A 25,620-nucleotide genomic window follows, 5' to 3' on the forward strand; every position below is an offset into this window, starting at 1 on the left:
CAGATTGCTTCAACTTCAATCTATTTGGGGAGTTTGGGGGTACATTTGTCATTTACATAAATTAATGATCAAATCTTTGAGAAGCCAAATATATCATGTAATTTCATTTCAAGGCAATAATATATCACTTTACGGAACTTCATAATGCTATTCTTTTCAATATCAATTAAGTAATTCAGAATATAACCATACAACAGAATCTATAGTCATTCTCAAAAATTACTTAAGTCAAAATATACTTCTTATAAAACATCACAATAAATAAAGTCCCTGTTCAGAAAGCTTATAGAATAATTAGGTAAGTCTACCACATATAAAATACTTGAAGTCTGCTATATGATTTCATTTTTTGCATACTCAGATTCAGAGAGATGAGTATCTATTTTTTCTGGAGGGTCAGCTACCTCCAGATACTCCAAAGCAATCCCCATGAAATTTTAAAGGGAGAAAAATAACAGAAAATAACAGATTTTCATGGATTTCCTAATTATTATTACCTCAAAAAACCTCAGAATTGAATTTGGCACTTATAAGACCACATTTCACGTAAGATTCAAATCTATTCTTGAACCCCTGATTAGCAACAGTATCTGTTTAAAATATAAAATGTGTTTAATAACACTTTGAAAGCTAACCTACACAACTTCTTTTCTGATTTACAACTTAGATCAAGAAAACTAGAATAGTTACATCAGAATTAATTATGAATTTTTATTTCAATGAAACACCACAAATATTAAATATTTAGGGAACAGATATACAGGATCAACAGGATTTTAGAGCTTTATTAAACACATACACAAAACCTGTACAATGCTTATTAACCTCCCTGCAATAGGATTTAGAATACTACTCACACACACCACAACACAATGTTTCTTTATCTCAATGTAATATATTAACTTTAGGTCACCAAATGGGTGGTAAACTAGTACTGGAGTTTCATTTATTCTGAGCAGTTATGCTTAAAATGTAAAATGGATCTAGAAGCTGGATATTCCAAAGTACCCTGGGATCCTAATTCCCTTATTTCACATCACCTTCAAAACAGAAATCTTGAAATATAGCAGGGACGTGACTATGTTCCCTACATATAAATGCAAGATGACAAGATAACACACAAATGAAGAGTGTTTTGTTTTAGAGCTGACCTACTACTACGAAGTGACCATGGACAACTTACAATAAGCCCTAAATGAAAATGAAGTCTTAAACCATCAGTAACAAACTGGTAGCGTCTATACTAAAATCTATTAAATAAACACAAACCAATATTAGGAAAAAACTGAATTTAAAAGCACTGTAATGATGGTGGTGAAGAAAGCTCTAGATATAAAGGTTAACAAGATATGATGGCAAGCATGAGACAGGGACTTAATATAGATAGCAACTTAGCTTCATGAGTAATTTCATTTGTATCATGTATGCACTAAAATTAATGACAATAAATCATCACAAAATTCTAAACTATAATCCATATAAAAGAAACATAATTCTAATAAGCTAAGCATAAGTGACAAAATAGCAATATGCCCAGAGAATTATAGTATGGTGAGCTCAAGTACATCAAGTCAAAGCCTGGGAATAAAAGAAATGCTGAATGATTGCACAACAGTATGGGTCAAAATATGGCCCAATCTCCTGTTTTTTTTTGTTGGGCCTAAGAACTAAGAATTGATTTTATAGATATTAATTTGCAATCTATTTGATGATAAAGAATACTAACTTTGAACCCCAACAGAAAGAAATGTTACAGCTCCCCTCCAAAGAATTCCAATCTTCTATTTACCAGACTTCTATCACAAAAAAATTGTACTCATTATTATATTTTGAATTTCCTCAATGAAAAATTTGCAGAAATTTCTTTTCTCTTGTTGCATCTCTCTATGACATCTTGATTCGTGTTTTAGCCTACAAAGTCTAAAGTATTTAACTGGCCCTCCAGATAAAAAGTATGCCAACCTCTGTATTAGAATATTAATTTGAATAATGAGGAATGGGCTTTTATTTATTTATTTATTTTTTAAGATTTTTTATTTATTGATTGATGAGAGACACAGAGAGAGAGAAAGAGGCAGAGACACAGGCAGAGGGAGAAGCAGGCTCCATGCAGGGAACCCAATGCGGGACTCGATCCTGGGTCTCCAGGATCACGCCCCTGGCTGAAGGTGGCACTAAACCTCTGAGCCACTGGGGCTGCCCAGGAATGGGCTTTTAGAAAACCAAAAGACCAACCTATATGAACTTAGATCTGAGTGTACTGTGGGAATCAGGAAGTAGATCTGATGAACAAAGGTTAAAGTTTAATTTGAAACTAAAAAAAGACGGTTATCCTAAAAAGACTATAAATACCACAGAAGTATCATTTGCAAATCATAAGGAATCATGTGGATAGTAAGGAAGATTCTTGATCACACACTGGTCTTTTCAACCATACGCGTATACAATGATATTTAGCAAAATCATCTTATCAAAAGTAACATTTTTATAGAATGAAGTACAAGGAGTTTTAAGTAACTTAATCATAGTCTTGTGTACAACTGGTAAAAGCTACTGAGGAATTATGGCTCAGCAAAGAAGAACTAAATTCAAGCTGTCTAGATATAGAGGAGACTGAATCCCAAAGCAGTGATTTGTTTTTGGAAGTATTTGATACTGGGAATCCATCTGTCAGGAATGTATGGTTCTTTCATTGATTGGAGGATTGGACTACATGACCTCTAAAAAGATTTTCAATTTTACATTTCTAGGAAATATTTAGAAAATCAAGACTAAAACCCAAAAGACAGTCAGTGTTGTTGCTTTGGACAAACTGTAACCTTAGAATGAAGCAATCTAGCAGTCTAAATATACAGACACTAGAATTTTTTTTAAGGAGGTAGGAACTTTAAGGTCTCATATATTAAAAACTTTTAAATATTTATATATTGAATAAATGTAAGCATCATATGCTCAGCAGAATATTAGGAGTAGAGAGGACAACGGTAAGCAAAAATACACACAGCTTGTGCTTTTATTTGGTTTATATACATTTTAGTGATCTTATGGCTATTAAGAACTTTGAATAACAAATATATCAATTTTTTTGCACAAGGTATCTAAAATACATTTTGTAGGATCATATAATAGAAGAATAACTCAATTAGAAACCAAAAGGTGGTGTTCTTATACTTCCTCTATAGCTGACATTTTTTGTGATCTTAGATCACTTATTTCATTTTTAGTTTTTCATTGGTGTGGGTGATACAGATTCTTAGAATACCAACAAAATTCACTGCAGTTCAAAAATTGATTCAAACTTCTCACCTTGATTATTTCCACCAACTGATCCACACCACTGTCTCCTGGAAATATAGGTTGTCCTAGCAACAGCTCAGCCAACACACAACCTGCAGACCACACGTCTGTAAAGAAAAGAAAACAAGAGTTACTAATGCTTATAGCTTAAGTTGCTATGAAAACTACTTGTAGTTTTCTAATTTTACTTTGATCACAGAGTAAATATCACAAGCAAAAAACTATATAATCCCAAACCAAAGGAAGAAAGTGATCAAACTATCCCTAAGGAGTTAAACTTAGCAAAGAGGAAATAAGGCTAATAAGCAAATTCCAACAAAGGGTTTAGGTCCATTTAATTATCAAAGGTCAGGTGTCCAAATCTTCAACAACCAAGAGAGGGGGCACCAAAACATAAGGCATGATTATCTACTTACCCTGCTTTAAAATAAGTGGAAGTGAAATAACCTTTGTACATTGGCAGTGCTTACAGAATAGCTACAAACAAGGGTTCAATCTCTATACACAGTTTTTTTGTTTTTTGTTTATACACAGAGTCTGAATGCAAATTCTAATAAAAATTTTAAGCCTTAAATGGTTGGGTTTTGTGTTGTAATATGACTGAAGGAAAAACGCACTTAAATATATTATCTTTTTAAATGCAAAGATAGAGGAATAAATTTTATTTCACAAATCCAAAAAAAAAAAAAGAGAGAGAGAGAGAGAGAAAAGGAAAACTGCTAAATTAAATCTATGAGGCCAGCATTACCCTGATACCAAAACCAAATAAAGACTCCATAAAAAAGAGAACTACAGGCCAATATCCCTGATGCACATGGATATAAAAATTCTCAATAAAATACTAGCATATTGAATCCAACAATACATTAAAAAAATAATTGGTGACAATCAAGTGGGATTTATTCCTGGGTTCCAATAGTGGTTTAATATTCACAAATCAATCAACTTGATACACTACATTAATAAAAGAAAGGATAAGAACCATATGATCATTTCAATAAATGCAGGAAAAGCATTTGACAAAGTACAACATCCATTCATGATAAAAACCCTCAGCAAGTAGGTTTAGAGGAAGCATAATAAAAGGCCATATATGAAAAACCCACAGCTAATATCATCCTTAATGGGGAAAAAAGCAGAGCTTTTCCTCTATGGTGAAGAACAAGACAGGGATATCCATTCTCACTACTGGTATTTTAACATAGCCCTGGAAGTCCTAGACTCAGCAATCAGACAACAAAAAGAAATAAAAGGTAAGGAAGAACTAAAACTTTCATTATTTGCAGATGACATGATACTAACATATAGAAAACCCAAAAAATTCCAACAAAAAATGCTAGAACCTATAAAAGAATTCAGTAGACTCACAAAATACAAAATCAATGTGCCACAATCTGTTGCATTCCTATACACCAATAATGAAGCAGCAGAAAGAAAACAAGCTGATCCATTTACAACTAAACCAAAAACTAGAAGAATAAACCTAACCAAAGAGGTAATCGATTTGTACTCTGAAAACTATAAAACACTGAGGGAAGAAATTGACACAAAGAAATGGAAAAACATTCCATGCTCATGGATCAGAAAAACAAATATTATTGAAATGTCTATAACTACCCAAAGCAATCTCCACATTTAACGCAATCGCTATCAAAATACCACCAGCATTTTTCAGAGCTAGAACAAATAATCCTAAAATTTGTAGGGACCACAAAAAAACCCAAATTGCCAAAGCAAAGCTGGAGGCATCGCAATTCTGGGCTTTAAGTTATATTACAAAGCTGTAGTAATCAAAACAGTCTGGTACTGGCACAAAAATAGACATAGATCAACAGAACAGAAAATCCAGAAATGAACCACAAGAACATGGTCAATTAATCCTCGACAAAACAGGAAAGAATATCTAATGGGGGAAAAAACAGTCTCTTCAACAAATGGTGTTGGGAAAACTGGAGAGCAACATGCAGAAGAATGAAACTAGATCACTTTCATACATCAAACAGAAAAATAAATTTAAAGTTTATTAAAGGCTGAAACCATAAAACCTGAAAACCATAAAAATCCTAGAGGAGAACACAGGCAGTAACCTCTTTGACACTGGCCATAACAACTTCTTTCTAAATATGTCCCTGGAGGCAAGGGAAACAAAAGCAAAAAGAAACTACTGGGACTTCATTAAAATAAAAAGCTCCTATATAGTAAGTAGAAATAGCAAAATTAAAAGGCAGCCTACAGAATGGGAGAAGATATTTGCAAATGACAAAGCCAATAAAGGGTTAGTATCCAAAATGTATATAGAACTTATAAAACTCAACACACAAAAAATAAATAACTCAATTTAAAAATGGATGGAAGATATGAATAGACATTTTTACAAAGGGGACATACAGATGGCCAAAAGACACATGAAAAGATGATAAACATCACTCATTATCAGGGATATACAAATCAAAACTACAATGAGATATCACCTCACATCTGTCAGAATGGCTACAATCAATAACATAAAAAACAATAGATGTTGACAAGGATGTGGAGAAAGGAGAACTCTCTTGCACTATTGGTAGCAATGCAAACTGGTACAACCACTCTGGAAAATAGTATGGAGTTTCCTTAAAAAGTTAAAAAATAGGAAGAACTACCCTAGGATCCAGTAGCTGTACTCTAGGTATTTACTTAAAGAATACAAAAACACTAATTCAAAGGGATACATGCACCCCAATGTTTATAGCGGCATTATCTACAATAGCCAAATTATGGAACCACTGACTGATGAATGGATAAAAGAAGATGCAGTGCATGTGTGTGTAGGGGCTATAAATAGAGTGACCATATAATTTAACTTGTTTTTAAAAGATTTTATTTATTTATTCATAGACACACAGAAAGAGAGTCAGAGACATAGGCAGGCCGACTCCCTGCAGGGAGCCCAGTGCAGGACTTGATCCTAGGACCCTGGGATCATGTTCTTAGTCTAAGGCAGATACTCAACCACTGAGCCACCCAGACATCTCAATTTAACTTCTTATTTGGTAATACTTCTTAAAGAGAAAGAAGATGCTATTAGTAATTATCCCAGGACTATCTTGGGTAACTTGACTAATTTTTTAATCAAGTTTTGACTAACTTTTTACTGACCTAGGAAAAATAATCTCAATCTCTCTCTCTGTCTCACACACACACACACACACACACACACACACACACGTATAATATGGAATATTATTCAGCCATAAAAAGGAATGAAACCTTGCCATTTGCAAAGAGATGGATGGAGCAAGAGAGTATCATGCTAAGTGAAAATAATTCAGAGAAAGAGAAATACTGTATGATTTCACTCCTATTTGGAATTTAAGAAACAAAACAAGCAAAGGGGAGAAAAAAGAAAGAGAGAGGCAAACAAAGAAACATTCAACTATGGAGAACAACTTATGGTTATCAGAGATAGGTGTGGGAGGATGGGTGAAATAGGTGATGGGGTTTGAGGAGTACATTTGTGATGAGCACTGGGTGGTATATGGAAGTGTTGAATCACTGTATTGTACACCTGAAATCAATATTACACTGTATGTTCAATAACTGGAATTTAAATAAAAACTTTTTAAGACAAAAAAGGGGAAGGTACTTGAAGAGATCAAGGTTAAGACTAGAGCAATACTCATTAATTTTCAATATGTAAATTTTGATGCTGTAATGACATATCCAGGTAGTAATGGGTAAGAAGCTGACTCTTTACATGTAGTATGTGGTATAAAAAATAAAATTTATTTCAGTGTGCACTGCTTATTTTAGCCAACTAGAAGTTTTCTATACTTAGCTTTTTAATAAATGAATTTTTCGTGTTTGAAAAAAAAAAGTACAAGGTGATAGGAGGTTAGGGAAAAGGAGAACCGCATGATAGCACAGGAAAAGCACAAAGGAAAATAAGAGATGTGAGAACTAGTATCAAGGTACATAAAAGCAAGTAGAGTCAGAAAGCAAGCAGAAAGAGTAAGGAGAGGAAAAAAACATGGAAATACAAATGAGGGGGGAAAAATGAAGTTAATGAGGGACAGTAAGTTCAAATTTGGATGGAAATGTGAGATATCAGCCTGCCAGTATATTATTTTGTTGTAAAACATTTTAAGGAAAACAAAACAAAGTAATTCACTTTTATTTTTTTTAATATTTTTTTAAAAGATTTTATTTATTTATTCATGAGAGACACAGAGAGAGAAAGAGAGGCAGAGATACAAGCAGAGGAAGAAACAGGTTCCATGCAGGGAGCTTGATGTAGGACTCGATCCTGGGTCTCCAGGATCAGGCCCTGGGCTGAAGGCGGTGCTAAACTGCTGAGCCACCCAGGCTGCCTAGTAATTCACTTTTAAGTCAAAGTGGAAACTTCAATCCTGAAAGTAAAGTCTTAAAATAATTTAATTAATAAGTTTTAGTAATTTATAAATAAATTTAATTAATAAATTAAAAAATAATTTAAACTATACATTCCTGGCATACCCCAAATAGTCCTGGTTTAGATTTGTTGTCCTGGGATAATTATTTATAGTATAACCGTTCTCTTTTAAAAGTATAACCAAATAAGTTAAATTATATATAGCCTACCATTAAAATTTCCTGCAAGGAAAAGCTAATTTTCAGTTTCTGGATGCCTGAGATTTCTAGGTTTTGTAGGACCAAAAAACAAGTGCTTTAGAAGATGAACATAAATCATTGCTGGGCTTTCTCATCTACCATTAAGGAAAGAGAAGAATGGTGAATGGCATAGGGTCAACAGATAATTTAAGAGGTCTGATATGGTTAGATGCACTATCAAGAAGGATTAGAAATCCCTGCTCCCGTGACTAACTTTATACTGACCTAGGAAAATAATGACACAAAATTTATTTAAGAAATTGAAGTTGATTTTGTCCAGTTCCAAGAAATGATAACCAAGACACCTATTTTGCAAATGCTGACCAAAAAGAGCCCTCCTTGATATACTAGGTAATTGCTAAATGAAGCAAATATCAAAACCTGCTAAGAAAACTTTACTTCACTCAAAGCCAACTAATATTAACTCTTAAAATAACATGGAAAAGATATATATCTTCATTAACTTAAATGCTTTATTTTGATCTAGGTTTAAAAATATGCTTTTACTTAGCCAATTAGATGGAAGGTTATATGTACTCATTTCTTTCCTTTCTAGTAGAGGGTAATTCATCTTAGAAGACAAGGCTGGAAAAAATGCAGGGGAATAATTGAACTTTCATTAAAAAACCAGGGGAAATACTTTCTTAGGCTGCATTTAGGTCAAATATGGGAGGACAAGGAGGAAACCATTAAGGAACACTACTGCTTAGTGGTTGCCACCAATTAATAATCCTGAAACTCAGGTGGCAACTATACCAGTGGTCCTCAATGTTAACTCAGGCAAACTACCAAAACCAAGATATTTATCATTCACTTTTTGGGAGATATCAGATCTCTTCTGTTCATACTATGCAGGACAAATGAAAGATATTCTCCAAATAAAATAAAACAGAAGGTACAATAGAATAAGCACTTTGGCCCAATGACCTATCTGATTATTTGAGGATTTCAGCCAAAATAGTGTTTGGCTTTATTCTTGGTAACTCTAATTCTTGGTAAAGGTGATCTTGGAAGACCATCTACTTTAACATATTTAATTTACAGATAAGGAAATTGAGGCACAATAAAGATCAGGGACTTGTCAAGGTAAAGCTACTGAATAGCAGAGCCAGGCATGGAACCAAATTTCAATTTCCAATTAAGACACCACTGTCTTGAGTAAGTGCCTCCCTGTCAGAGAATAACTAGCTGCTTCTTTGAGGGTCTATAAACTCAATTCCTTGTCCCGAGGAAGCTATTGTTCTCTGCCATTTCTCAATAAGACAATATAATCAGAGCCATCAGCCTGAGCTCTGGTTATATCCAAACAGGACAGTAATTCACCCAGAATCAGCTACTCTTTCATTTCAAATATCATTGTTAAAAATATTTCTAAAATGTATCTGCATTAATACACTTCTAACTACTTCTGTTTCTGTCTGTCTACAAATCATCCAGTCATGAGAGGAAATATCCAAGTCTAAAAGGGAGATCAAATCCAGAATTAGTAGAGTTCAAAAGATTGCAGTTGAATCAGTGGCATATGGTGAGTCCTAAGCCTAGAAAGTCAGGTTTCGGCTTTAGTCATAAGAGGAAGCTACTGAAAAGCAGGCACTCATAATATCCAGAGAAGTGGTTCTTAATAGAGAAAATGGACTAAAATGCTCTTCTTTTGCAAGATGATTCTGAAGAATTGCTAAGGCATGTGGATATTTACAGAAGTAATGCACTCTTAAGCGGGTTACAAGTTTATATAAACATGCTTTAATGTGCCAGATAATTCGGTCATAGCTTTTTTAAAAGAAGCAAATTGCATTTATTTTAGGTGACCCTGGCACAACTCATCCCAATATCTGGTATGCAGATATCACAGCATGTATTTGAATAAAATATAAAGTAGCTGAAAAACCCAAAGATATTTCCAAAGATAAAGGGGTGAAACTTGTTTCTGCATAGTCAAAGTTAACAAATGCCACAAAACAAATACCATCTGTTTCGTCATTTCTTTTTTTTTTTTTTTCATTTTTATTTTAATTCAATTGATTAACATATAATGTATTGTTGGTTTCAGAGGGAGAGGGAGAGGTCAGTGATTCATTAGTTTTATATAATACCCAGTGTTCATCACAGGTCCTCCTTATCATCCATCACCCATTATCCCGTCCCTCCACCCACTCCCTTCCAGGGACCTTCAGTTTGTTTCCTATGATTAAGAGTCTCTTATGGTTTGTCTCCCTCTGATTTTGTCTTATTTTTTCCTTTCTTCCCCTATGATCCTGTTTTGTTTCTTAAATTTTCAGTGACATTGTTTTTCTTTTAAAGATTTTATTTATTCATGAGAGACAGAGAGAGAGAGCGAGAGAGAGGCAGAGACACAGGCAGAGGAAGAAACAGGCTTCATGCAGGAAGGTGGACATGGGACTCGATCCTGGGTCTCCAAGATCACACCCTGGACTGAAGGTGGCGCTAAACTGCTGAGCCACCCAGGCTGCCCTTTCAGTGACATTTTATTTAATCTTCACAGCCACTCAGAAAAGGAGAACTGTTAGCAACCTCCACTTCATAGCTTAGCTAAGTAATAACAAACCTGGAACTCAAATCTAATTCTACTCTAACCAAAATACCCTTTTTGCTATTTCTCATTGGTCCCTTATCATAGGCCATAAAACAGCCACAATGAAATTTTCATGATTACACACACACACACACAAACACACACACAATTATTCTATCCTCCAGTGTAGCAGGTCTCAAAGCAGGGTCTGCAGAGCCCAGGGCCTCCTGAATCTTTTCAGAGGTCCTAAATGATAAAACTATTTTTTCTTTTCTTTTCTTTTCTTTTCTTTTCTTTCTTTTCTTTTCTTTTCTTTTCTTTTCTTTTCTTTTCTTTTCTTTTTTTTCTTTTCTTTTCTTTCTTTCTTTTTTTTTTTTTTAAGAATTTATTTATTCATGAGAGACAGAGAGAGAAAGAGAGGCAGAGACACAGGCAGAGGGAGAAGCAGGCTCCATGCAGGGAGCCTGATGTGGGACTCGATCCCAAGACTCCAGGCCTGGGCTGAAGGCAGACGCCAAACTGCTGACCCATCCAGGGATCCCCATATTTTCATAAGAATACTAAGATGTAACCTACCTTTTTCACTGTGTTGATATTCACACTGATGGTGCAAAAGAAATGGTGGGTAAAACTGTAGGTCCTTTGACACAAATCAAATTGCTCTTCCGCTTTTTTTTTTTTTTTTTGTCTTTTGGTAAAATAAAAGTGGTAATGTGTTTTTGTTTAGAGGTCTGTGTTCATATCAGATAATTTCCACTTGTATTAAAAGACAAAAACCATCCACATTCTGGTTGTTCTACGTGTTCTGTAACTATGGCTGTTCTGTTTGGTTGGTGGGTTTGGTATTTGCATGCTCTTGTTCGTTTGTTGGACTAGGGAATTCGTCTCAGAAACAGTATATAACAGGGGCACCTGGGTGGCTCAGTCAGTTAAGGGTCTGCCTTTGGCTAAGGTCATGATCCCAGGGTACTGGGATCAGCCCTGCATCAGGCTACCTCCTCAGCATAGAGTCTGCTCTCCCTCTGCCTCCCTACAAATTCATGCTCTTTCTCTTTCTCTCTCTCAAATAAAGTCTTAAAAAAACAGTATATAACAAAGAAATAATTTTGACCTTCATCTGTACACTTAGCCTAAGGTTGCTCCTCCTTTCTTAGCTTTACTATTTATTCATGTCCAGCTGATAGTACTATGTCATGCTCACTTCTATTAGCAGGCTAAAATGGGGTAGAAGGAAGTCACTGAAGAATGAAGCAAATCTCCCTATTCAATTTGTGCTATCACTTAAGATCTTCTGTGAAGACTTCTACAGAATCAGTGGGTTTAGTCAAACTAATGAAAAGTCAGAATTATTTTTGTGACTGACTTAAAAGTAAGTAACCAACTGGGGCAGCATAGTGGGAATTTCAACACTATGGCATCCTATCACTTGCATCATCAACATTATGGATGCAAATTCTCAAACTAATGATCAAGCTCAGAAGTTAGCATTTCAGGAGAATTAAAGTTTTAATTTTTTTTTAAGATTTTATTTATTTATTCATGAGAGACAGAGAGAGAGAGAGAGAGAGAGAGAGAGAGAGGCAGAGACACAGGCAGAGGGCTCCATGCAGGTTCCATGCAGGGAGCCTGATGTGGGACTTGATCCCGGGTCTCCAGGATCAGGCCCTGGGCCGAAGGTGGTGCTAAACCACTGAGCCATCCAGGCTGCCCCAGGAGAATTAAAATTTTCAAAAAGAAAAGATATACCTAGGACTTACTTGAAATTTTAAGTTAAAGACAAATGTAATATAACAGAACCATGCAATCATAAAGGAACAGCTTTATTATTCTCTTGAAAAAATCCTAGAAACCTTAATATGAAATAGTATAAATAAACCTTACATTCTGAAAGTTGACATTTAAAATACTCTACACATTTCTGCGTATCAGTCTTTAAGTAGAAACAGACTTTAGGTCATTTCTACTTTTATATTTAAGTCAAAATATTGATTAGTAATACTAAATTACTAAAAAAAAAGATGCAATTAATAATTACAAGCCATTATATTTATATCAGTACTTACCTATACTAGAGGTATAATCAGTGGCTCCAAAGATCAACTCTGGTGCCCTATAGTACCGAGAACAGATATACGAAACATTGGGTTCTCCTCGGACCAGCTGCTTTGCACTAAAAAAAAAAAAAAAGAAAAAAAAACATAAATTCTTTAAGCGTAAACCTTAAAAGAATCTAAACTGCTATCATTCACAACACTGAACATTTATCTAAGATTCACATACTTTAATTCCACAACATGCAAAAAGGAAAAATATGAACCCTAACTATCTGACAAAAGAAACTTACAATTATAATAGTAATTTAAAAAAAAATAACAGTAGCTTTTAAAGAATGCATTTGTCAACTGTCACCTAAAAAAAAAGAGACAAAGTCATAAAAGGATAAATGCTGAATTTCTTGTTATCTTCTGTTCCTTGAAAACTACCTCTAAAATATAAAGAAGAGTAGAAAAAGAAAAAAGTATCTCCACCCACCAAAAGCATAGTACTGGATTATAAGAATAAATAATTCGTACCCAATCAATGTGTTTTTTTAACAGAAATTGATCACTCTCTTATAATTTGACTTCTGCATCAGAGTAAATATCCTGGGGTTTACCCAATCTACTTTCTTTTTCTACTTTGTTGGTCAATTTATTACTTGCCTAAATATTCATTACCCTATAAAAAAAGACATGCTCTCTCCTGTAGGTCAGAGACGATTCAGAGCTTCTGAATTCTAATTCTGCTGTTCTCAGTTACATGTTCTCTAATACAAAAAAATTTTTTAATGCTTGTGGCACTGTATATTAAACATTAAGTTAAATTTAGTTTCTTTTGAGATGTCTCTCAGGATAATTTAAAGATACACTGAAATAAACTCCTGTAGAAGCTAACTACTTTAGTATACAATGACAGCAAAGATAAACACAGGCAATCAATACAAACAACAAAATCAAAATAGTAAGAATGTAAGGGAAGGGAAAATTTTGAAGTAAAGGTATAGGAAATCTGACTAGAGACAAAAGAAAGTAGTCACAAAGATTTCAAAGTTTGGGCTTTCTTTTCTTCCATTATTTCTGGTCAGTGATAACCCTTAGCTGATCCTGTTCTTCCTTCATTACAAGTTTTAAAGGTGGGAGGCAGTTTATTCTTTAACATTCTCCCCAAGTACTGACACACAGCAACAATTTCATGAATTAATAAATATCAATCCTTGCTTTTAGACTGCATGAAAATTAAGATACCTTTCCAGCTTAGCTGATAAAACTTTTCTACCTTATAAAGGTTTTTTTTTTTTTAATTAACAAGACTGATTCCAATTACATAGTCAAAAAATTCACTATAAGACAGAGAAGGTAATATTGGAAACTCTGCATCCTGTAGAGTTCAATACTTGATGAAGCTATCTTCTTTTTCTTCAGGTGAGGTTGGATGTTACTTTCCACCTTTTGAAGGATGAGAGCTTCCAATAGAGTGACTACAGATAGTTCCGAGAAAGCCCAATCAGCCCTTCACCTACTTCTACAGGCCTTATTTCATCCAATAAAAAATTACTAAGAGAGTAATACTGTTTTGTTCAAGATACCACCAGCCTGGCCCTAAGATCCTAAAGTATATTTAAAACTCTACTTGCCTAAACCAACTGTTTAAAAACAAAAAAAGGCAGCTTTGTTATTTATCAGAGCAATTAAAAATGACCTATTATAATACAAGTGAAATCTCTATTTCACATATATTAGAACAAAGCAATTCCTATGTCCCAATAAAATGGTCCTTAGTAGCAGTGTTTTGACACTATGGTAAGAACAGAAACACCACTGAACTTGATGTCCTCAGTCTTTTTACAACTCATAACAGTCAGTCGCTGTCAGTGGGGAAGATAACCTATAACAATAAAACTCATCTGATTTTGGCAGTTTGTCCACTGTGTTTCAAGCATCAGATAAGAGTTTTGATTTGATATACTTCAGCTTTTCTTACAGCTGAAGAAAGACTTAGAGCCTGCAAAATAAGCTAAATCCTACGATAGGTGTCTGAAATCAGTTAACTGTAAAAAGGGGATGGTCTGAAGGAGCACACCATTATGAGACTAAGAATCGACTCATGATAAAGCAGATGTGCTTGTTTTTTTAAGACACTCTTAAGAGACACTCTATGGAAAATCTATCTTATGTTAAACCTAAAATTTAAACTGTGGGTTGATACAAAAGTATTAAAAAGAGGTGGAAATAGAGATATTAGATGTGGGTCAGTATCTAAAAAGAGCTGAATTGAAAAGAATTTGTGAGGATGAAAAAAATTGGAGAATCCAAGTTATGTGGCAATTATTAAGGGACTGAGAGGAGGGAGACTAATCTAGATGGAAAAAGGTTAACTGAGTTACATGAGGATATAAGCTTGGTTTCATGTTGAAAGGATAGATCAAAGAGGCAAAAGATGCTGAATACTATGAAGATAAAAAGGATGGAATCTTATTAACAATATAATGTTACCAAGGAATCATTTTAAGAAAACAAAGTACACTGTAATTTGCAGGAAAGTAGAATAAGAGAATTACAGAGGAAAAGGAAGAGTATACTGCTACTAAGGTTAACAGCGAAGTGAAAAAGAATGCGGTAACAAATGCTAATGTTTTTAAAAACTAGTTCTGGGGCACCTGGGTGGCTCAGTCAGTTAGGCAACCAATTCTTGGTTTTGGTTCAGTCATGAGACTGAGTCCTGCATTGGGTTCCCTGATCAGAGCAGAATCTGGTTGGGATTCTGTCCTTCTGCCCTTCAATCCCCACCCCCCACTTGCTCTTCACCCTCACCAATGAATAAATAAAATCTTAAAAAAATTAGTTCTTATTAAGAAAAACCCATAATAAAAAATTCAAACAATACAAAAGTACCATCAATGAAAAAGCAAGTTTCCCAAGCACACTATACTTCCAGTTTCCTTTTCTACTAGGAAACAATGTTATGGGTTTATTACATAGCATTCCAGAAATAAATAATCATATATCTATATACATGTGGCTATACTATGTTTTTAAAACACAGAAAAGAACATATTTTATATAGTTGTGACTTTGCTTTTAAAATATTTCTTAGACATCATTCCTTTCATTTTATTGACATTGCTCCTTTTAATTTCATAGAGAGCTAGCTCATTCTTTTTTACAGTTGCATGTATTACATTATATGCATATAATATATTTATCTGGTCATTTTCCTACTGACATTTACAAACAATGTTATGATAAAAATCCCTGTATACACACTATTTTAAAGTATTTCGGGGTAGCCCAGGTGGCTCAGCGGTTTAGTGCCGCCTTCAGCCCGGGGCGTGATCCTGGAGGCTCTGGGATCAAGTCCCACGTCAGGCTCCCTGCATGGAGCCTGCTTCTCCCTCTGCCTGTGTCTCTGTCTTTCTCTTTGTGTGTCTCTCAGGAATAAATAAATAAAATCTTAAAAAAAAAAAAAAAAAAGAAATACTTTACTTTTAAAAAATATTTTATTTATTTATTCCTGAGAGATACGGGGGGCGGGGGGGGGGGGCAGAGACACAGGCAGTGGGAGAAGCAGGCTCCATGCAGGGAGCTCAGTGTGGGACTTGGTCCCAGGGCTCTAGGACCACGCCCTGAGCTGAAGGCAGGTGCTCAACCACGGAGCCACCCAGGACCCCAATTTTAAAGTATTTCTAAGGGAATAATTCCTACCGATTAAATTGCTAGATAAAAGACTATACACATTTACAATTCTGACAAAATCTGCCAAACTACTCTCACAAGAATCTGTAACTAGTGCATACTCCTTGAATAAGGACTATGGTATTTTTAGACTGATATTGTAAAAGGCATATAGTTTTTTAAAAGTATATGGAGTGGGAGGAGTGAAAAAAAAAAGAGCTGGCTTACCTTCCAAAGTCACAGAGTTTTAAGACAGCTGTATCAGGATCCAACAAGAGGTTCTGTGGTTTAATATCCCGATGACATATTCCAAAGGAATGGATATAGGCTAAACTTCGGAACAGCTGATACATATACAACTAGAAAAAACAGTAAAAATTAATCGAAGACAATCCTCCTAAGAATTTCATGTCTTTTCTATATTAGCTAATTAAAGCTCAATTAACTATGTTATATTTGCACCATTCTTTAATAATTTAAAAAAGGAAATGTCACAATGTGCTCTATAATTTTTTATTTTACTGATATCTTACCTCAAGACTCCTAAGATGGGCTTTATAAAAAAATACAAATGGTAAACCCAGAAAAGTATTCTAGATGTGACTAATATAACAATATTTAGATCAGAAGCCAAGTCTTCTGTTTAAGTTCATTATTCTTTATAAGTATGTATAATTTCATCTTTAGAAAAACATTTTTTCTGAGATGTCAACCCTAGAGGTTGTGGATACAAGGGACTGAGAAAACTCAAATGTGAACTGAGAAAAATCTATTATCAATGATCAAGACATCGGTAATTCTGTTACTAGCATATACCACTCTTCCTGTATTATCCTTCAGAAATAAGTAGACTTTAAAATGCTATTTAAAAATACATCTTTGCTGATTATTGACATCAAATTAAAGGAATATTTTATTTCAATTCTCTTACAAAAACAAATACACTGAGAAACTGAGTCGGAATGGAAGAGACTTAAGACTTTTAGGTAGGGTAGAGGACTCTATGAGGAAAGTGAGATATCTTATATCTGTTTATCCCAAGGTTGGTGATTAAATTTTTCTGACTACTCACCTTCTGATCTCTACCTCAAAGTTATAATCATGAAAAGAATTTTTGAAGTGATTCAAATCAAGGATACCAGTATCTTGGTTAAAACAACAACAACAACAATAGCAACAACAAAGACAGTAAAAGGTCAGAAAAAGTACTGATAGAAGGCACCACCTTTCAAAGGATACTGGTAAGACTTAATAGTTTCTTGAAGTTAACATGAGGCCTACTTCCTTTAAAATGGGCATTGATAAAAACTAAGACAAGTGAATTTCAGTATATCCTTAATGTTATACTGAACTAAAGCTGGAAAAGTTTAAGCCTTTTTAAAAATGAAGCATGATATAAAATGTATAATTGAGATAATAGATAAGTCAGTATTTTGTCCCCAAAGTTAGAATTAAGGGAGTTAGGTATCCATATAACCCTTTAAAAGTTCCTTATTCTATCATGGTATTATTGTCCACAGAATCCATCTCCAAGTCCTAAAGCTTACTCTCAGAGTTCTAAAACTTTAATCTACTACCATTAAAAAAATGAGCTCCAATAAGAAACTGAGCCCACAGGCATTAATTTACTAAAGGAGAGATTGTACTAATTCTATGTCAGGGCGCTAATGTCTTGGTCAGCAATAATCAGTGGGAAAAAAATGTTTTCTTTGTCAAAAATGCTTAAGAGCTTAAATGAGGTTACGGTGCCTTTTTACCACATTCATTCATCTGAAAGATCTAGTTTATATCCATTCTCCTCATGTTATCTTTCAAAAAAATAAAGAAGTAATATGCAATTTCATATTTATTTTGTTTCTGACTCTGGAAAAGTATATTTACAGGAAAATGGAGGCCTTCTCTACTATAAAGATAGCAATAACAATAACAAGAAAAATAATTTATCACATGCCAGGCACTATTTTAAGTGTTTTGCATGTATTTTCATTTAATCTTTATGTAATCAGTATTACTATTTATTTTACATATAAAGTACTGGAGCACAAAGATTAAGAAATTTACCCAAATCAGATACTAAATATTCTACAGTGGCTTTGGCAAGTATGCCTCCTTAATAATGATTTCTGTATTTTATCATATTTTTTTCTATTAAAAGTGTAAAAATGTAATAACCATTAAATAGCTTGATCATTCAGGAGAAACTAGAATGATAAACTCTTAGAAACTCAAGAGATATTTAGCACACTTTGAAATTTAAGATTTATTTATTATGTATAAACCAACCCTGTTTTACCCTTTTATTTAATTCTTGCAATCACTCTGTGAGATGCACACTTATCATTTTTATAGGTATGGTAACAGAAGCTCAATAAACAGTTTGATGAGTTATAAAGTTACCAAATCTAACTCAAGTCCAATGTCCTTTCTCCTCTTTGCTACAAACCTGTTTAAAAACAAATAAAGAGCAACAATTTTGTTTATGATTCACTAAAATGGTGTTAGCTTTCTTGTGTACTCAGACCATGTCCTCAAACACGTTTTTTTTTTTTTTTCAAGTTAAAAAAATAATTCAAGTTCACAATGATGATTTTCCTGGCATCTGTTTCAGACTTGAATTTTAAAGCCTACTTAGTTATAAAAGATGCTCATCATAAAGCAAAGGTGCTCAAAAACTCTTTTTAAAAAAGATTTTATTTTATTGATTTTTTTTTTGAGAGTGAAAGAAAGCATGAGCAGGCTCCCTGCTCAGCAGGGAACCGGTGTGGGGATCCATCCCAAGGACTCTGGGATCATGACCAGCCAAAGACAGATGCTGAACCTACTGAGCCACCCAGGTGTCCCAAAACCTTCTTAACTTTATATTAACCATCATCAACTATAAAGTGACCTGTACTATGAAAACTGAAGAAAGGGGCAGCCCCAGTGGCTCTGCGGTTTAGCGCCGCCTTCAGTCCAGGGTGGGATCCTGGAGACTGGGGATCGAGTCCCATGTCAGGCTCCCTGCAAGGAGTCTGATTCTCCTTCTGCCTTTGTCTCTGCCTCTCTCTCTCTCTCTCTCTGTATCTCTCATGAATAAATAAAATCTTAAAAAAAAAAAAAAAGAAGAAAGATTTGAAGCAATAATGTAATATACTCAACTCCCCCAGAAAAAGTAAAAAAGTGGAAATCAAATAATTACAAAGGACTATAGCTGCCATTTTGGTGACATGTATGCTAAACAAGTTCTTATTAGATGGTGGATCCATGAAGGCAAGAGTTATATGTGTTTATTGCTTTTACTTCCAACTCCCAATCTAATATTTTTCACAAAAATAGTTTTTACAAAAGTAGGTAGAATAAGTGAATGAGAGCAACTTACCAATTTCAGACAATCATTTTTTATCTTTTTTAGATTCTTAAAACATAAGAATAGATTTGTGTCCTAAAATAACAATGTTCACGGCCAATAGCTCAGACTTGTGGGGGCTGTGATTATGCAAAAGAACCATCCTTTTTCCACAAGGGGGAAAAGTGTCAGATCTTTCTTTATATGCCCACTTTAATAAGCAAAATAATCTTTATTCTTTTTTAAAATACAATGCCAGAGATCTCATCCAAATACATGTTGTCAAAAACACAAACAACGCGGATGGCTTGGTGGCTCAGTTGGTTAAGGGTCAGCCTTCAGCACAGGTCATCATCTCAGGGTCCTGGGATCAAGCCCTGCACTAAGCACAGAGCCTACTTGAGATTTTCTCCCTCTCCCTCTGCTCCTTCCTCCCTGCTCATGCTCTGTCTCTCTCTGAATAAATAAAATCTTTAAAACAAAACAAAAGAAAACCCACAGAAAACACAAGGTTTTTCACTACATTGTTTGTAATAGCAAAAACAAAAACAAACACCTGAAGGGAAAATACATTAATAGGTGACCAGCTGAATAAATTAGGATACAGCCATATAGTACACTAATGTGAAACTCTAAAAATGGTCAAATAGCTATGTCTGTCTGTCTGTCTATATAGAGTGATCACCAGAATATATATTTTTTTTAAATTTTTATTTATTTACTTATGATAGTCACAGAGAGAGAGAGAGAGGCAGAGACACAGGCAGAGGGAGAAGCAGGCTCCATGCATCGGGAGCCTGATATGGGATTCGATCCCGGGTCTCCAGGATCACGCCCTGGGCCAAAGGCAGGCGCCAAACCGCTGCGCCACCCAGGGATCCCCAGAATATATTTTTAACTTAGTATGTATGATAGAGGAAATGTACATTTGATGTAACTATTCACATAACAAGGAGGTGGAGGAATAATTATATATATTTGCTTATTTTTAAAATGGTAGGACTATAAAAAATTTAAATATTTAACTTTGAGGGAGAGAAGGAATAGTGTAGAAGAAACAGCTATAAAAGCTAAACTTATTTGACTCTATGTATATACCCTGTTTTATAGATTTTATTTTGGAACTATGTAAATATTTTATATTAATATGACATAAAACTTAAAGTAATTAAAATTTTTTTTCTGAGGGGGGGATGGTAGGGTCAGAGGAAAAGGGAGAGAGAGAATCTTAAGCAGGCTCCATGCCCAGCAGGGAGCTTGGTGTGAGCCTTAATATCACAACCCTGAGATCATGACCTGAGTCAAAATCAAGAGTCAGACACTTAACTGACTGAGCCACTCAAGCACCTCATTAATTAAAAATTTTTAAATGCAATCTATAGTAAAAGTAATATGAAATAAAGCTTAATGAGGCATAATCACACAGATTTAATGCTTAAGAGAGGAATTTTACTGTTTACATCTAATAAAATATACCATGGGAATAAAAAGAAATGGGATGCCTGGGTGGCTCAGCTGTTGAGCGTCTGCCTTTGACTCAGGGTGTGATCCTGGAGTTCTGGGATCGAGTCCCACATTGGGCTCCTGTAGGAAGCCTGCTTCTCCCTCTGCCTATGCCCCCGCCTCTGTCTCTCATGAATAAGTAAATAAATATTAAAAAAAAAAAAAAAAAGAAATGCAAAGAGAGCTTAAATTGCTTTCACTTGGTGGTGGTACTGTCAGTATTATTATTCTATGACTACTGTATATAGAGTGTAGGACAAAACAAGTAATTATACTATCATTGAAAAATGGAATTTTTAGTGTAAGAAAAAGGAAATACAGATGTTAGATTGTTAAGCCCCCCAATACTTAATGAGCAATGTTGATATATATTAATATTTGAGATAAAAAGATATATTTTATCTTTGAAAAAATTATCTATGTATTTTCTAGTTCTGTCCACAAAAAGAACCCAGAAAGAGTAACCAACTCCGTAGCAATTAACATTCTTAACATCCAGACTGTGGTCTCTAAATATTATTTCTCACTAAAAGAATAAGGTCTCCTTGAAGAAAAGGCTGATTCCAAGTCTGGGGAAAAAATGTGTAAGATGAACCTAGAATATTACCATGCTAGAAAGAGAAGCTACTATCAAAGATTATTGAGACTCATGCAAGAAGTTTTAAAACAAACATAAAATAACAAATGAATACCTCTTTGGGCACTCTGGAGTATGTTATGAAACCAACTAATTATTATAAATTTTGGTAAATAAAGGGATATAATCAAATATATATCCTGAATTTTTTATATAAACTGTACCTTAGGGTAATCAAATAGTTGACATGGGAAACTAGGTCAGCTTATAACCTTTTTTGCTGTTGTTGTTAATGATTTTATTTATTTGAGAAAGAGAGAGAGACAGAGAGAGAGAGTCAGTGGGGAGAGGAGCAAAGGGGAAGAAATCTCAAGCAAGCAGACTATGCACTGAGTGCAGAGCCTGATGCAGGGTGGATCCAAAGACCCTAAGATCAGAACCTGAGCTGAAACCAAGAATTGGATGTTCAACCAACTAGATCACCCAGGCATCCCCCAGCTTATAAATTAAGAAGGAATAGTAACATTTTGTAACCCTTGATAAATTAATGGATTTAGGCAATGATCAATGGTTACAAGCACCACAAAAAGATGGGACATTATGCTCTTCCTTAGGAAAGCTCTCAACAATACATAAGAAGTAGTCTTGAATTTTACAAAAATGTATCTAATCACCAATTTGCAGGAAATACAGAAGACAAAGGAACACATTAATACTACAGTAATCCAATCGGCAAAATTCAGACCAAGAAACTGCAGGTCAACTGATCCAGTTTTTTTAATACCAAAATTTAAGAGAGAATGAATGTGTAAATGAATGTATAAATTAAAAGAAACATTAGACATATATCAGCCAATTATAATATATGGACCTTACGTAGATTCCATTTCTAATGAAGAAACTTAAAAGCATATGTATACAATATTTTGGGAATAAACACAGTAGTTAGATATTTAATGATATTAATGATTTACTATTTATTTGTATAGATAAAGACAATGGTGTTATAACTAAACTTTTAAAAAGAAAGTCCCCATTTTTTATACATATATACTAAAAATAGTTACAGATAAAAATAATAATATCTGTGATTTGCTTCAAGATAAAGTAAATGGGGGAGTAGAGGGTGATACAGATGAAACAAGAATAGCCATGAGGGATGTCTGAATGGCTCAGCGGTTGAGTGTCTGCCTTCGGCTCAGGTAATGGTCCCAGTCAGGGGATTGAGTCCAGCATCGGGCTTCCTGCAGGGAGCCTGCTTCTCCCTCTGCCTATGTCTCTGTCTCTCTGTGCGTGTCTCTTATGAATAAATAAATAAAATCTTTTTCTTTTTTTAAAAGGTAGCCATGAAATGATCACTGTAGAAACTGTATAATGAGTATTTGCGGGTTCATTATTCCATTTTCTCTTTTGTTTCTATTTGAATCTTCAATAATAAAAACAAATGTTTAGAATGACCAAAGAAAAGATCCTGAAATAAGTAAAATTTTTGTAGATACAGGAAAAGAAAGTTATTTGGCACATTTTATGTTAAGTGATGGGAAAATAGGTATTGGCTTTGCTATGGAGCAATACATGTCTGCTAGGAGGTAGGTAAATGTGGAGGGTTGATTCAACAGAGCTATTCTCTCTTGGAAACTCTACCAATTCAAAAGAATATAATCTATCTATTTTCATGATATTGCATTTTTTTTTCTTGTTTTATAGTTATTTGTGTAGTCTTTTTTCTCCTTATTAGAGGAGGAATAAAATATTTTATTAAGCTTCACATTATTGTGCAATCATTTAGCATTTTTTTTTAAAGATTTTATTTATTTATTCATAGAGAGAGGCAGAGACACAGGCAGAGGGAGAAGCAGGCTCCATGCAGGTAGGTACCCGATGCGGAACTCGATCCCGGGTCTCCAGGATCACATCCGGGCTGCAGGCGGCGCCAAACCGCTGCGCCACCGGGGCTGCCCTCATTTAGCATTTGTTGTTTGCTAAATTAGAGTTGAAACAAAAACTGGTCTAACCATTGTGCATCTCTTATTAAATGTTCACATGTCATTTTTTAAATCTAGTGTTAAGATCTTCTCTTACTTTCTCATATGTTGAGTCCATGTTATAGCCCAGCAATGTTATATTGTGAGAAGGAAAGAAATGAGTACAATTTACCAACACAGAAGCTAAGTAGAAAATGGATCAGTAACTGTCCAAAAGCACTTAACAAAAAGCAGCAAAGTTGGATCTAAAAACTAGGTCTTTAGGAACTAAACCTAGGACTTTTTCTGCTTCATAAATCTATTGCCATTCTAAACTGAGAAGTTCAAAGATTACTCTATAGAGATTTCCAAGGGATATTCTTTTTTTTTTTTTTTAAAGATTTTACTTATTCATGAGAGACACACACACAGCAAGGTAGAGACATAGGCAGAGGGAGAAGCAGGCTCCTTGTGGGGAGACTGATGCAGGACTTGATCCCAGGACCCCGGGATCATGACCTGAGCTAAAGACAGACTGATGTTCAACCACTGAGCCACCCAGGTACCTATCAAGGGATATTTTATTGTGCAGGTTATCTTGAATAGGACACTGCTATCCTAAAACTAGAATAAAGTACTAACATAAATTTGCAGTACAAAAACTGTGTCTTTTAGTTCCTACTATCAATTTAACCACAACCTCAACCAAGTTTCATAGGTCCAAATAAAATTATACTGGAATCAGATTTTTAAATTCCTAGCACTGAATTCAATAGGAATCCTGACTCCTTGTCATAATTATCTAGCTACCAAATTCCTGCTTTGGTACCAATTTTATCACTATAAACTTTAAAATTCTAACTATTAAGTAAAATTCAATACTTAATCTTAAAACATTCAGAGTCAATGTCATTTTATTTTCTAGAGTCATTTCTATAAAGGATAAAATGCAAGAAATTATATTTAGATAACCAGACTTTGAAACTTACTCCTAGTTAATTTTCACATCAATGGTTAAAAACTAATAATCTGAGTGTCAACCATACTTCGACAAATTTTTTTAAAGATCCGAACAATCTAATAATGATAATAATGATGATAATAATGTTTCTAATCAGCAATCACAACTTTAATCAGAATTATTCTGGATAAATTCCTAGTCACTCTGTCAGGAGTTCTTTCACAGAAGATGACATTAGGTAGTAAAAAAAATAACACCTTCATAGAGTCTGTACATACTTAAAATTACAGAATGTTTAAATTTTAGCTACAGTTACAATGTATCTACAAATGGCAATATAATGTTTAATCTGATCATATATATATTTTTTATAATGTTATAAAAAAGTGCTATGGTCAGCAAAATTAAAATGCATTAAATGTCTGTGAAAAAATTTACTTGTCAGAAAAGTATCTTAATACATGAGTTATGAAAGTTTAAAAGGTGAAGGTTTCACACTTTAAAATTATACAAGAATTTTTTTTACTTTTTTTTTACTATTTATTTATTTATTTATTTATTTATTTATTTATTTATTTATTTATGATAGTCACAGAGAGAGAGAGAGAGACAGAGACACAGGCAGAGGGAGAAGCAGGCTCCATGCACCGGGAGCCCGACGTGGGATTCGATCCCGGGTCTCCGGGATCGCGCCCTGGGTCAAAGGCAGGCGCCAAACCGCTGCGCCACCCAGGGATCCCTATACAAGAATTTAATGAAGCTTTAGCAATATCTACTTTTGCAGCTTTCCCCCCTTGGTATTATATGCAATAATACAGTTAAAACATATCCAATACTTTCCTTGGTTCATATTAAATACTTTTTAATATGGGAAATTGTTCCATTTTTACATACCTTGACATAAATCACAGGGAGCGTCTGTTTGGCTCGACTATAGTGTCTGGCAACTCTGTATACTGTTTCCGGAACATAGTCCAGCACCAGATTAAGATAGACCTCATCTTTCTGAAAGAGTTTATTGAAAAGAAAGAGAAAAAAAAATTAGAAGCTAGTCTTTTAAATATTCAGAGTAAAATCTCTATATAATCACTTATTCCGATTTTTTTTCACTTACTCAGAC

General features: G+C 34.3%; 1 protein-coding gene across 4 annotated transcripts in view; it reads right to left on the minus strand.

Moving 5' to 3' along the window:
* The window catches only part of GSK3B (glycogen synthase kinase 3 beta), a 201,296-nt gene that overhangs the window by 58,918 nt on the left and 116,758 nt on the right, over positions 1-25,620 (minus strand). For all 4 annotated transcript variants that reach the window (XM_025476202.3, XM_025476193.3, XM_049105557.1 and 1 more), the window contains exons 4-7: positions 25,395-25,505; positions 16,399-16,529; positions 12,523-12,629; positions 3,307-3,404 (exon numbers count right to left, since the gene is read on the minus strand). In XM_025476202.3, the coding sequence (XP_025331987.1) occupies positions 3,307-3,404; positions 12,523-12,629; positions 16,399-16,529; positions 25,395-25,505 (447 nt within the window). The remainder of the gene's footprint in view (positions 1-3,306; positions 3,405-12,522; positions 12,630-16,398; positions 16,530-25,394; positions 25,506-25,620) is intronic.

Source organism: Canis lupus, chromosome 33 (genome assembly GCF_003254725.2).
Source record: "Canis lupus dingo isolate Sandy chromosome 33, ASM325472v2, whole genome shotgun sequence".
Taxonomy (NCBI): Eukaryota; Metazoa; Chordata; class Mammalia; order Carnivora; family Canidae; genus Canis; species Canis lupus.